General features: G+C 41.3%; 1 protein-coding gene across 1 annotated transcript in view; it reads right to left on the reverse strand.

The window, feature by feature from the left end:
* Window positions 1-219: 219 nt before the first annotated feature.
* The window catches only part of LOC112078018 (A disintegrin and metalloproteinase with thrombospondin motifs 14-like), a gene marked incomplete at its 3' end in the record, with an annotated part of 47,725 nt that continues 33,143 nt past the window's right edge, over window positions 220-14,801 (reverse strand). The window contains exons 4-5 of the mRNA XM_070441915.1: window positions 10,651-10,798; window positions 220-325 (exon numbers count right to left, since the gene is read on the reverse strand). Coding sequence (XP_070298016.1) covers window positions 220-325; window positions 10,651-10,798 — 254 coding nt within the window. The remainder of the gene's footprint in view (window positions 326-10,650; window positions 10,799-14,801) is intronic.

Raw genomic sequence — 14,801 nt, forward strand, 5'->3', positions numbered from 1 at the left:
TTCTGTGTTTACCAGCTGTGTCCATGTCTCTGTTCCCAATGGCAGCCTACTTCCTCTGCAGTGCAGAGAAACCCCCACACACAGCTCTTTGCTTGTATCCCGTTTAGTTTCTTCAATGCTATGGGGCTCATAGGTCCCMTAGGGCCTCTGGTCAACAGTAGTGAACAACAGGGAGGAGGGTGCCACTTGGGACGCAGCCTYTGTGCTGCGATGACTTACACATGTCCGGTCTCGTGCGCCACCACGAAGGCCGAGGAGAATCCGTCCTCGTGGTTCAGAGTGCAGCTCCTCAGAGGGTGGCACATGCCTGTCACCGGGGCGTAACCTAGGCAACACAGATCACACACAGGGGCACTGATAACAAACCCGCTAGGCAGGCATATGCAGAGATGAAGGGTTGTATAGCTGTTACATCACACCTGGGTTCAAATACTACTTGAAATACGACTTACAATTAAAAATAAATATTACTTGAACCCAGGTCTGGTACATATGCCTCTCTAAGGCTGTGATCAAACCATGGTTATGATGATGTYGTGGGGTTGGATGAAGGTGAGACTAGGCTGGCCTGCTTTTAGATGTCTGTRTGTGTTTCGGGAGACGTCTTCAATACCAATTTATCTAGTAAATCATACATAAATCATACTTTAATATCTTGGTCAGTGGTCAACTTCCTRTACAGCGAGGCCAATTAAGAACACATTGCTATTTGCAACGACAACCTGTCAAGAGGCATATAAAGTATCTATTGCATCTTGCAATAGTTTTGTGTACATGTGAAATAGCACGTAGAGTCTCCTGACACTGGTAGGTACTTCTAGTTGTCAGACTTCTCAGAACGCATGCACCTTTTTACAGGTAGTAGTTGTGTAAACAAAGCTACTGTGTAAACATTGCTGCTAATACAGGATGTTTGATTGACTTCAGCTCCAAGTGTTTGTTTTTTTTACATAAGAGAAAATGATGAATTATCCCAACAGAAACAACTACTAATTGGACACAAATCAGAACAACTAATATGAAAATGAACACAGATTACTGTATATAAAGCATGTCGTCTTCATGTGTGGCTAAATCCCAAAATGGCACCATCCGTTCTATATAGTACACTACTTTTGACCAGGACGCCATAGTGCGCATCATAGGGAATAGTGTGCCATCTGGGACAGACACACATAAAGATTACACTTGCTTTATAGTCGTGTTTATTTCCATAGTAGATGTTCTGATTTGTGTCCAATGAGCAGTGTTTGTTGATAGCAGTAAGTCGTGTCTCTGTTGTTAGCTGATGAAGTGCTGCTGAACAGAGACAGTAAAATACCCTTTATATATACTGTGTCAATAATCAGGAAATCCCTAAAGGCAGGAAATGATGCTACGACAAAATTGAAAACTGTCAAACTTTGAGAAGCCTGAAGTTTTGTCTGTGTACTTGCTTGTGCTAATTCCTCCTCTATGTGCTAAAATAGACAGTAAGCTTGAAAGCATTTTGTTAAACCCAGCACAGACAGACCAACACAAGCTTGTTAAAACCAAACACAACCGTATAATATAACCCAACAATACAGTAATGACACATATTTAAACACAAAGCACAAAGGACACATGAATACAACTACTATACACTATATATAACTACTATACTATACATAAGTACTATACTAAATACTATACATAGTGCTATAATGTATACTATATATAAAACTACTATACACTATATATAACTACTATAATATATACAAACTACTATACTATATACTAGATATACATACGTACTATACTATATACTATACATAAATGCTATACTGTAAACTATAAATATATATATATATATATATATATATCACACACACACAACTACTATACACTATAAATAACTACTATACTACATACTAACTACTATACACTATATATAACTACTATACTACATACTAACAACTATACACTATATATAACTACTATACTATATACTAACTACTATACTGCATACTAACTACTGTACACTATATATAAGTACTATACTATATACTAACTACTATAGTACATACTAACTACTATGCACTATATATAACTACTATATATATACTAACTACTATAGTACATACTATACTATACACTATATATAACTACTATATACTAACTACTATACACTATATATAACTAATACTATATACTAACTACTATAGTACATACTAACTACTATAACACATATTTAACTACTATATACTACTACTATACTACATACTAACTACTATACACTATTTATAACTACTATACTATATACTTACTATATATAACTACTATACTCGATCAAGAGATGTGCAGCGATCCAGATTAGCTAAGCGTTTTGTTTGGTTCAAATGCAACATTTTTGGGGGGTTTGTTGTTCAAACAAATGATCATGCTCTCTGACCATGTGAAGACCTTTGGCATGCAGGTAAAAAGCAGAAAATGCAGACACAGACAGATATTGATGATCGGGACTGCTTCAGTTGGCCGTGCCCCAAATGCCAATCTATTCCCTATATAGAGGACTACTTTTTTGACAAGAGCTCTATTGGCCTTGGTCCAAAGTAGTGCACTACATAATGAATGGGGTACCATTTGGGACACGTGCTCTGTGGTGATTAGCTAGAACCCAGTTGCAATGATGTCACTATAACACATGTGAACCAGTTCTGGTTGTAATCTGGTTGTTGTAATGACGTTATTTTCTAGCTCTGCCCGGTGGGAAAGAACTACAATGAACATGGCGGGACATGGTGGCATCCAATGGTTATGTAGTTCTATAAATTATCAGATGGTATTATTGTTATGTTATAATGGTTATGTTATAATGGTTATTGTTATGTATAATGGTTATGTAGTTATATTAAATGGTCAAATGGTTATGTAATAGTCATGTTATATTTATATCCAATAGTTACTCTGTTTATAGGAAGATGACGTTCCCTGTTATATGCCACTGAATAAAAGTGTCCTATAATCCCATGATCACCGTCAGAGTTGGGCTCAATTCTATTTCAATCATTCTGTCAATTCAGGAAAGAAACTGAAATTGGAATTGACCCAAACCTGGTTTGAATGACTTAGTTAGAATGGTTTAGTTAGACTTAGTTAGAATGGCTTAGTTTACTTAGTTGTACTTAGTTAGAATGGCTTAGTTAGACTTAGTTACTTAGTTAGAATGGCTTAGTTAGACTTAGTTGTACTTAGATATAATGTTTAGTTAGACTTGTTACTGTTATATGGCTTAGTTAGGCTTAGTTGTACTTAGTTAGAATGGCTTAGTTAGACTTAGATTTAGTTCTACTTAGTTAGAATGTTTAGTTAGACTAGTTACTTAGTTAGACTGCTTAGTTCTACTTAGTTAGACTGGCTTAGTTCTACTTAGTTAGATGGCTTATGTTAGGCTTAGTTAGAATGGCTTTAGTTAGGCTTAGTTGTACTTAGTTAGAATGGCTTTAGTTAGACTTAGTTCTACTTAGTTAGGACTTAGTTAGAATGGCTTTAGTTAGCCTTAGTTCTACTTAGCTAGAATGGTTTAGTTAGACTTAGTTCTTAGTTAGAATGGCTTAGTTATACTTAGTTCTACTTAGTTAGAATGGCTTAGTTAGACTTAGTTCTACTTAGTTAGAATGGCTTAGTTAGACTTAGTTCTACTTAGTTAGACTTAGTTAGAATGGCTTAGTTAGACTTAGTTTACTTGTTAGAATGGCTTAGTTAGCTTAGTTAGAATTAGCTAGAATGGTTTAGTTAGCATTCTATAGTAGACTAGTCTATAGTCTACTAGATTCACTAGTAGCTAGTCTACTGTTTATGTAGACTAGTTGAGTTAGACTTAGTTAGACTTAGTTTACTTAGTTAGAATGGCTGAGTTAGACTTAGTTAGACTTAGTTCTACTTAGTTAGAATGGCTTATTTAGACTGGCTTAGTTAGACTTAGTTCTACTTAGTTAGAATGGCTGAGTTAGACTTAGTTAGACTTAGTTCTACTTAGTTAGAATGGCTGATTAGACTTAGTTCTACTTAGTTAGAATGGCTTATTTAGAATGGCTTAGTTAGACTTAGTTCTACTTAGTTAGAATGGCTTAGTTAGAATTAGCTAGAATGGCTTAGTTAGACTTAGTTCTACTTAGTTAGAATGGCTGAGTTAGACTTATTAGACTTAGTTCTACTTAGTTAGAATGGCTGAATTAGACTTAGTTAGACTTAGTTCTACTTAGTTAGATGGCTGAGTTAGACTTAGTTCTACTTAGTTAGAATGATGGATGGTGTTTCTTCTACCATAATAGTTTAGTTGTCATCACCTATTTAAATGCTGCAAGCAAAATGGCACAACATGAAAGCAATGGAGATGCGCTAGCTAAGCCCTTTATCTGGAGACAGATAAAAGATCTTCAAGAGAATGTAGACTATATACATTCCCATGAAAAAGCCATGGTGAGCTTGGCATGGAAGAGTATGAGAAAAAGTTGCAGTAGGTACATAGCTATAGTAAGTAGCTAATGGTACAGTAGTTTTATAGTACATTAGCTATAGTACAGTAGCTATATGTACAGTAGCTATAGTACAGTAGCTATGGTACAGTAATTATGTAAATTAGCTATAGTACATAGCTATAGTACAGTACTATGGTACAGTAGCTATGGTACAGTAATTATAGTACATTAGCTATAGTACATAGCTATAGTACAGTAGCTATGGTAACAGTAATTTTATAGTACATTAGCTATAGTACAGTAGCTATAGTACAGTAGTTATAGTACATTAGCTATAGTACAGTAGTTATAGTACATTAGTTATAGTACAGTAGCTATGGTACAGTAGCTATGGTACAGTAGTTATAGTACGTTAGCTATAGTACAGTAGCTATGGTACAGTAATTATAGTGCAGAAGCTATAGTTATTCACTGAACAAAAATGTAAACGCAACATGCAACAATTTCAAAGATTTTACTGGGTTACAGTTCATATAAGGAGATCTGTCATTGGAAATAAATTCATTAGGCCCTAATCTATGGATTTCACATGACTGGGAATAAAGATACATCTCCTCCACATAGAGTTGATCAGGCTGTTGATTGTGGCCTGTGGAATGTTGTCCCACTCCTCTTCAATGGCCGTGRGAAGTTGCTGGATATTGGCGGGAACTGGAACACGCTGTCGTTCACGTCGACCCAGAACATCTCACACATGCTCAGTGGGAGGRATGTTTGGTGAGTATGCAGGCCGTGGAAGAACTGGGACATTTTCAGCTTCCAGGAACTGTTTACAAATCCATTGTGACATGAGACTGTGCTTTATCATGCTGAAACATGAGGTGATGGTGGCGGATAAATGGCACYACAATGGYCCTCAGGATKTCGTCACGTTATCTCTGTGCATTCAAATTGCCATTGATAAAATGCAATTGTGTTCKTTGTCCGRAGCTTATGCCTGCCTGCCTATACCATAACCCCATCYCCWCCYTGGGGCACTCTGTTCACAACGTTGACATCAGCAAACCGCTCGCCCACACGACGCCATACACACTGTCTACCATCTGCCCGGTACAGTTGAAACCGGGATTCATCCATGAAGAGCACACTACTCCAGCGTGCTAGTGGCCATTAAAGGTGAGCATTTGACCACTGCAATCAGGTCAAGACCCTGGTGAGGACAACGAGCACGCAGTTGAGCTTCCCTGAGACGGTTTCTGACAGTTTGTGCAGAAATTATTCAGTCTCAGACKATCCCASAGGTGAAGAAGCCGGATGTGGAGGTCCTGGGGTGGTGTGGTTACYCGTGCTCTGCGGTTGTGAGGCCGGTTGGACGTAWTTCTCTAAAACAACATTGGAGACGGCTTATGGTAGAGAAATTAACATTACATTCTCTGGCAACAGCTCTGGTGGACATTCATGTAGTCAGCATACCTATTGTACGCTCCTACATTTGTGGCATTGTGTTTTAGAGTGGRCTTTTATTGTCCCCAGCACAAGGTGCACCTGTGTAATGATCATGCTGTTTTATCAGCTTCTTGACATGCCACACCTGTCAGGTGGATTAATTATCTTGTCAATGGAGAAATGCTCACTAACAGGGATGTAAACAAATTTGTGCACAAAATTTGTGAGAAATACGTTTTTTTGTGCGTATGGAACATTTCTGGGATCTTTTATTTCAGCTCATAAAACATGGGTCCAACACTTTACATGTTGCGTTTATATTTTTGTTCAGTATAAATCACACCTATATATTCCATGAATGATATGAGAGGATGACATGAGTCAGTAATTTAGATATTTTTATTTATTTAATTAGGCAAGTCAGTTAAGAACAAATTCTTATTTACAATGACGGCCTACACCGGCCAAACCCGGACGACGCTGGGCCAATTGTGCGCCGCCCTATGGGACTCCATCACGGCCGGTTGTGATACAGCCTGGATTCGAACCAGGGTGTCTGTAGTGACGCCTTAAGCACTGAGATGCAGTGCCTTAGACCGCTGTGCCACTCGGGAGATACAGTATATAGTATCATAAATGACACAGATCCTATAGATAAATCACTCAACATACCTGTCAGTGGTTACTGATACAGTGACAGGACAATCACATACACTCAACATACTGTCAGTGGTTACTGATACGTGACAGGACAATCACATACACTCAACATCCTGTCAGTGGTTACTGATACAGTGAGAAGACATCACATACATCAACATACCTGTCGTGGTTACTGATACAGTGCAGGACAATCACATACATCAACATACCTGTCAGTGGTTACTGATACAGTGACAGGACAATCACATACATCTCAACATACCTGTCAGTGGTTACTGATACAGTGAGGGACAATCACATACACTCAACATACCTGTCAGTGGTTCTGATACAGTGACAGGACAATCACATACACTCAACATACCTGTCAGTGGTTACTGATACAGTGACAGGACAATCACATACACTCAACATACTGTCAGTGGTTACTGATACAGTGCAGGGACAATCACATACACTCAACATACCTGTCAGTGGTTACTGATACAGTGACAGGACAATCACATACACTCAACATACCTGTCAGTGGTTACTGATACAGTGACAGGACATCACATACACTCATACTCTGTCAGTGGTTACTGATACAGTGAGAGGACAATCACATACACTCAACATACCTGTCAGTGGTTACTGATCAGTGAGGACAATCACATACACTCAACATACTTGTCAGTGGTTACTGATACATTGAGGGACATACAATACACTCAACATACCTGTCAGTGGTTATGATACAGTGAAGGACAATCACATACATCAACATACCTGTCAGTGGTTACTGATACAGTGACAGGACAATCACATACACTCAACATACCTGTCAGTGGTTACTGATACAGTGAGGGACAATCATTACACTCAACATACCTGTCAGTGGTTACTGATACAGTGACAGGACAATCACATACACTCAACATACCTGTCAGTGGTTATGATACAGTGACAGGACAATCACATACACTCAACATACCTGTCAGTGGTTACTGATACAGTGAGCAGGACAATCACATACACTCAACATACCTGTCAGTGGTTACTGATAAGTGACAGGACATCACATACATCAACATACCTGTCAGTGGTTACTGATACAGTGACAGGACAATCACATACATCCACATACCTGTCAGTGGTTACTGATACAGTGACAGGACAATCACATAACTCCACAATCTGTCAGTGGTTATGATACAGTGACAGGAATCAAATACACTCCACATACCTGTCAGTGGTTACTGATACAGTGACAGGAATCATACACTCAACATACTGTCGTGCTGATCTGACAGACATACATACACTCCACATACTGTCAGTGGTTACTGATACAGTGACGGACAATCACATACACTCAACTACCTGTCAGTGGTTACTGATACAGTGACAGGACAATCACATACACTCAACATACCTGTCAGTGGTTACTGATACAGTGAGAGGACAATCACATACACTCACATACCTGTCAGTGGTTACTGATACAGTGACAGGACAATCACATACACTCAACATACCTGTCAGTGGTTACTGATACAGTGAGAGGACAATCACATACACTCAACATACCTGTCAGTGGTTACTGATCAGTGAAGGACAATCACTACACTCAACATACCTGTCAGTGGTTACTGATACAGTGACAGGACAATCACATACACTCAACATACCTGTCAGTGGTTACTGATACAGTGACAGGACAATCACATACACTCACATACCTGTCAGTGGTTACTGATACAGTGACAGGACAATCACATACACTCAATACCTGTCAGTGGTTACTGATCAGTGACAGGACAATCACATACACTCAACATACCTGTCAGTGGTTACTGATACAGTGAGAGGACAATCACATACACTCACATACCTGTCAGTGGTTACTGATACAGTGACAGGACAATCACATACACTCAACATACCTGTCAGTGGTTACTGATACAGTGACAGGACAATCACATACACTCAACATACCTGTCAGTGGTTACTGATACAGTGAGAGGACAATCACATACACTCAACATACCTGTCAGTGGTTACTGATACAGTGACAGGACAATCACATACACTCAACATACCTGCAGTGGTTACTGATACAGTGTAGGAAATCACTATACTTCAATAACAAAATCTTCAGATTTTGTTTATGATTTTCATCCCTCATTAATCTCATCAGAATTACATTGAGATGTTAAGATTTAAGATATTAAAGTTTAAAATAAAGCGTTACATAGATTCTGGACCGTTTCCATGTATTTATTTTTGCTGACTCGTTATAAATAGGAGTTTCCTCTTGGTCTCGCGGGTCTGTATTTGGGTGTAAAATCCTCCAAGTCATCATAAAACTCTGGCAACAGAGTGTGATGTTTACCCCTAAGCCTGGCAGGTTGTTCCCTAGTTGAAGAGGCCAGTCCAACCATCCCACGGTGCCTTAGAGATGGGGCCTGTTATGGTAACATCGCTGGCTGCTACGGTAACGTTTGAAGTGTGAAGCAAAAAAGATCGTTTCTGACGGTTTTTTTTAAACATGACATGTGCCTCAAAGTTCAACACAAGTCAAAAGTCAATATGTGACAGTGAACTTCAAAAGAAGGGAGCGGAGGTTTGTTTCTCAAGCCTTGCGTCGCAGTGATCAAAGTCTCAAGAAACGGCGTTGTGCTTATGGTCGTGTTGTGACGCCAAAAACAACTGTACAGATCTTGTTCCAAATTACATACGGTCATGTAATGTGGATGTGTACATTTGATAACAAATACTAAGTAATTACCGTCGAGATCATTTTCAAACACTTTAACCTTGAACTTTAAGTGTTCCCTCTAGAGGTTACCAGAGAGAACATAGTTGCTGTGGTACTTACATTCTTTGTCTTTAAAACGATTTCAAGTCTATGCGTATTAAAGTCAACATGTCTATCTTCATTCACTTGTCTTACAAATAGACAGCGTGGGAGTACTTCGGTTCACATTGATTCAAACCGTGATGATGTAAGTAGAGATGATCTTAGATGAGGTGTATTATGTAAAACAACACAGAGAGGACATCTCGTATTTCTGTTTAAATTAGAAGCTACTTACAGACTACCTGGAAATAATAAATACTGGAAAAAGGAAAAATCTAACKATTTCTGAGCATTTTCATGTTTTTTTCCCTACATGCCAGAAACCATTATTTTGTAGATCTGATGTTATTTTCGGGAAACATAGGTTGGCACCAATGCCCAGTCAGTCAGTCAGGGTTGGAAAATACTCAGTGATGTACTCAGTGTAATGTGAGGTCACCGCTGGCAGATGTAGACATGCTCAGGACCATGTCAGCATCCCCAAATGGCTCCCTGTTTCCTTCATGCACTACTTTCGGGCCAGGGCCCATTGGGTTCTGGTCACAAGTAGTGCACGATATAGGGAATAGGGTGCCACTTGGGATGGACCCCATTTCTGGACCACAGCAGCAGCTGCCTGCTTGCCTGTAAGATCCCAGCATGGTTGAGGTCCAGTCCATCACTATTAAAATAATTCCGGAAGTAAACTGACAATCCAATTCCAATTGAAAAGCAATAAGTGTCACGCCCTGACCTTAGAGATCCTTTTTATGTCTCTATTTTGGTTTGGTCAGGGCGTGAGTTGGGGTGGGCATTCTATGTTTTGTGTTTCTATGATTTTCTATTTCTATGTTATGGCCGGGTGTGGTTCTCAATCAGGGACAGCTGTCTATCGTTGTCTCTGATTGGGAACCATACTTAGGAAGCCTTTTTTCCCACCTGTCTTTGTGGGAAGTTGACTTAGTWTAGGGCACATAGCCTTTGAGCTTCACGGTTTGTGTTTGTAGTGTTTATTGTTTTGTTCGGCGTCATTTTTATCTAATAAAAAGAACAGCTGTTCAACAGCCGTGACAATAAGGGGGGGAAAAAATCCGGAATTGGAATTTCAGTTTCCTTCCGGAATGGACTTGGAATTGAAACGGACCCCAACTCTGTCAAGTTTCCAGAGACCTTACCTGAGCTAGCCTTGAAAGGAGCCAACCCTTGTGAATGGAAGGAGATATCTGTCGTATCAGTCTGCACAGGCCTCGATCGAGAGAAATACAGTACCTTGCATACCTGCGGGACCAAAATCTTGCCTTGTGAGGAAGATGGCATGGTCATGGTACTCAGCGTGATCGGGGTCCCGGCGCTGCTGCGTGTTGGCCCAGCGACACACCTGCTCCAGGCTACGGGACGGGTTCCCACGCTCGATCAGGCTGATGGACTGAGGACAGAAGAATACCGTTCTCATTTCAGAAACAATCTACGAGCCTGATCCCAGATCTGTTGGTGCTCTTGCCAACTCCATTGCTGTCGTTGTTAAGCCAATGAGCGACAAGGAGTTGGCCTGATAGCCTGAGTGCCTGCTGTTTGGGATGGTCTCACAGTGTTTAATCATCATTATTACTCTCCTTCCGCATATAGACGACTACTTCAAAATGGTTTTACCTGCAGTGATCGGGATCAGCATGCTTGTTTTAGCTACTTGAGCTGAAAGCACTGGTTTTTAGTTGCCCTGGATAAGAGTATCTGCTCAATGACTAAACCATCATGTAATATTGAGTTATTGAGAACATACTGTACCCTAGGGTGTACTACCATCCCTGGTCAAAAGCAGTACACTATATATGGAAAATTATGTATACTATATAGGAAAACGTAGTACACTATATAGGGAAAAGTATTACAACTTCTACGGGAAATCGATGTATACTATATAGGGAAACGTAGTACACTCTTTAGGGAAAAGTAGTACACTATATAGGGGAAATTAGTACACTATATAGGGAAAAGTAGACACTAATATAGGGAAAAGTAGTACACTATATTGGAAAAGTAGTACACTATATAGGAAAAAGTAGTAACTATATGGGAAAAGTAGTACACTATATAGGGAAAAGTAGTAACCATATATGGAAAGTAGTACACTATATAGGGAAAAGTAGTACACTATATAGGAATAGTAGTACAATTTGGGAGTCATCCTTATTGTTTTACAAGCAACAGCCTGGAGAGGGTTTCCTGTGCTTGAGGAGAATATATATTTTTATTAACCTTTATTTAACTAGGCAGTCAGTTAGCAAACAAATCTTATTTTACAATGACGGCTACCCGGCAACCTCCCTCTACCCGGCCAAACCTTCCTCTAACCCGGCCAAACCTTCCTCTAACCCGGCCAAACCTTCCTCTACCCCCGGCCAAACCTTCTCTACCCCCGGCCAAACCTTCCTCTAACCCGGCCAAACTTCCTCTATACCCGGCCAACTTTCCTCTACCCCGGCCAAACCTTCCTCTACCCCGCGCCAAACCTTCCTCTACCCGGCAAACTTCTCTACGGCCAAACCTTCCTCTAACCCGGCCAAACCTTCCTCTACCCGGCCAAACCTTCCTCTGCCCGGCCAACATTCCTCTAACCCGGCCAAACTTCCTCTACCCCGGCCAAACCTTCTCTAACCCGGCCAAACCTTCCTCTACCCCGGCCAAACCTTCCCTCTACCCCGGCCAAACCTTCCTCTACCCGGCCAAACCTTCCTCTACCCGGCCAAACCTTCTTCTACCCGGCCAAACCTTCCTCTACCTGGCCAAACCTTCCTCTACCCTGCAAACCCTTCCTACTCCCGGCCACTCCTCAACCCGGCCTACATTTCCTCTGAACCCTGGCCAAACCTTCCTCATAACCCGGCAACCTTCCTCACCCGGACAACGCTGGGCAATTGTTGGGACCCATGGGACGGCCGCTGTGATACACCCGGGATCAAACTAGGGTCTGTAGTGACACCTTTAAGCACTGAGATGCAGTGCCTTAGACCGCTGCGCACTCAGGAGATACAGTATTAGTATCATAATGACACGGATCCTATAGATAAATCGGGAGCCCCATGAAGGACTATCAGGAGTCGGCGACAGGCGGCCACGGGCCAAAACGGCATGCCAGGATTTTATTTGCCCACAAGTCTGCTCTGATTCCCGAGCATTCTCGTTGAGCGTAGAACAATTTATGAATATGACAGGTGTCGTAACACTGGCAAAAATAACTAAATGAAATTGTTGCCACAGCCAGTTACAGTCATTAACCTATTAGATAAGGTTAGTGGGGCTCCGCAGTGGCGCAGCGGTCTAAGGTACTGCTCTCAGTGCAGTGAGACACAAGCAACACAGAGTTACACATGGGATAAACAAACGTACATTCAATAACACAACAGAAACTTATATACAATGTGTGAAATGTAGTAAGATTAGGGATAAGGCAATAAATAGCCCATAGTGGCGAAATAATTGCAATTTAGCAATTAAAACTGGAGTGATAGATGTGCAGAAGATGAATGTGCAAGTAGAGATACTGGGGTGCAAATGAGCAAAAAATAAATAACAATATTGGGATGAGGTAGTTGAGTTGGCTATTTACAGATGGGCTGTGTACAGGTGCAATGCTCAGTAAACTGTCTGACAGCTGATGCTTAAAGTTAGAGAGGGAGATATAAGACTCCAGCTTCAGTGATTTTTGCAATTCGTTCAGTCTTTGGCAGCAGAGAACTGGAAGGAAAGGCGGCCAAAGGAGGAGTTGGCTTTGGGAATGACCAGTGAAATATACCTGCTGGAGCGCGGTCTACGGGTGGATGCTGCTATGCTGACCAGTGAGTTGAGAAAAGGCAGGTTTTTTACCTAGCAAAGACTTATAGATAACCTGGAGCCAGTGGGTTTGGCGACGAATATTGAGGCGAGGGCCAGCCAACGAGTGCATACAGGTCGTAGGGTGGGTAGTATAAGGGGCTTTGGTGACAAAACGGATGACACGTGATAGACTACATCCAATTTGCTGAGTAGAGGCTATTTTGTAAATTATATCGCGGAAGACAAGGATCGGCAGTGAGTTAGTTTTACGATGGTATGTTTGGCAGCATGAGTGAAGGATGCTTTGTTGCGAAATAGGAAGCCGATTCTAGATAATTTTGTATTGGAGATGTTTGATGTGAGTCTGGATGGATCAAGATGGATCATTTCAAATTGATTGATTTGAATAATAGGGTAAATACAAATGAACAGTTGAAACATTTATCAATACAATGCATCCTAGTTTAAGCCAATTTCAACACTATTTGTGACACAATTAGTTGATTTCCATGGCCACCCATTACGCCCTGGAGAGAGAGAGAAAGAGAGAGCGAGAGAAGAAGGACAAGAAGTGGACGAGAGAAGAGAGACGAAGAAGGGACAGAGAGAGGAGATGAGAGTGACAGAGAGAAGAGAGAGTAGACAGAAGAAGGATGAGAGACAGAGCGCGCGGCGGGTGTAATGTAAACTCTTACTGTCTGTACCCGCCCGTGATCAGGGAGATGAGAAGTCTTACCTGTCTGTACCTGACCGTGATCAGAAAGATGAGAAGTCTTACCTGTCTGTACCTGACCGTGATCAGGAAGATGAGAAGTCTTACCTGTCTGTACCTGACCGTGATCAGGAAGATGAGAGTCTTACCTGTCTGTACCTGACCGTGATCAGGAAGATGAGAAGTCTTACCTGTCTGACCTGACCGTGATCAGGAAGATGGAAGTCTTACCTGTCTGTACTGCCGTGATCAGGAAGATGAGAAGTTACCTGTCTGTACCTGACCGTGATCAGGAAGATGAGAAGTCTTACCTGTCTGTACCTGACCGGATAAGGAAGATGAGAAGTCTTACCTGTCTGTACCTGACCGTGATCAGGAAGATGAGACGTCTTACCTGTCTGTACCTGACCGTAATCAGGAAGATGAGAAGTCTTACATTACATTACATTTACATTTAAGTCATTTAGCAGACGCTCTTATCCAGAGCGACTTACAAATTGGTGCATTCACCTTATGATATCCAGTGGAACAACCACTAACAATAGTGCATCTAACTCTTTTAAGGGGGGGTGTTAGAAGGTTATTTTATCCTATCCTAGGTATTCTCTAAGAGGTGGGGTTTCAGGTGTCTCCGGAAGGTGGTGATTGACTCCGCTGACCTGGCGTCGTGAGGGAGTTTGTTCCACCATTGGGTGCCAGAGCAGCGAACAGTTTTGACTGGGCTGAGCGGGAACTGTACTTCCTCAGAGGTAGGGAGGCGAGCAGGCCAGAGGTGGATGAACGCAGTGCCCTTGTTTGGGTGTAGGGCCTGATCAGAGCCTGAAGGTACGGAGGTGCCGTTCCCCTCACAGCTCCGTAGGCAAGCACCATGGTCTTGTAGCGGATGCGAGCTTCAACTGGAAGC

The sequence above is a fragment of the Salvelinus sp. IW2-2015 genome, unplaced genomic scaffold (assembly GCF_002910315.2).
Source record: "Salvelinus sp. IW2-2015 unplaced genomic scaffold, ASM291031v2 Un_scaffold5157, whole genome shotgun sequence".
Taxonomy (NCBI): domain Eukaryota; kingdom Metazoa; phylum Chordata; class Actinopteri; order Salmoniformes; family Salmonidae; genus Salvelinus; species Salvelinus sp. IW2-2015.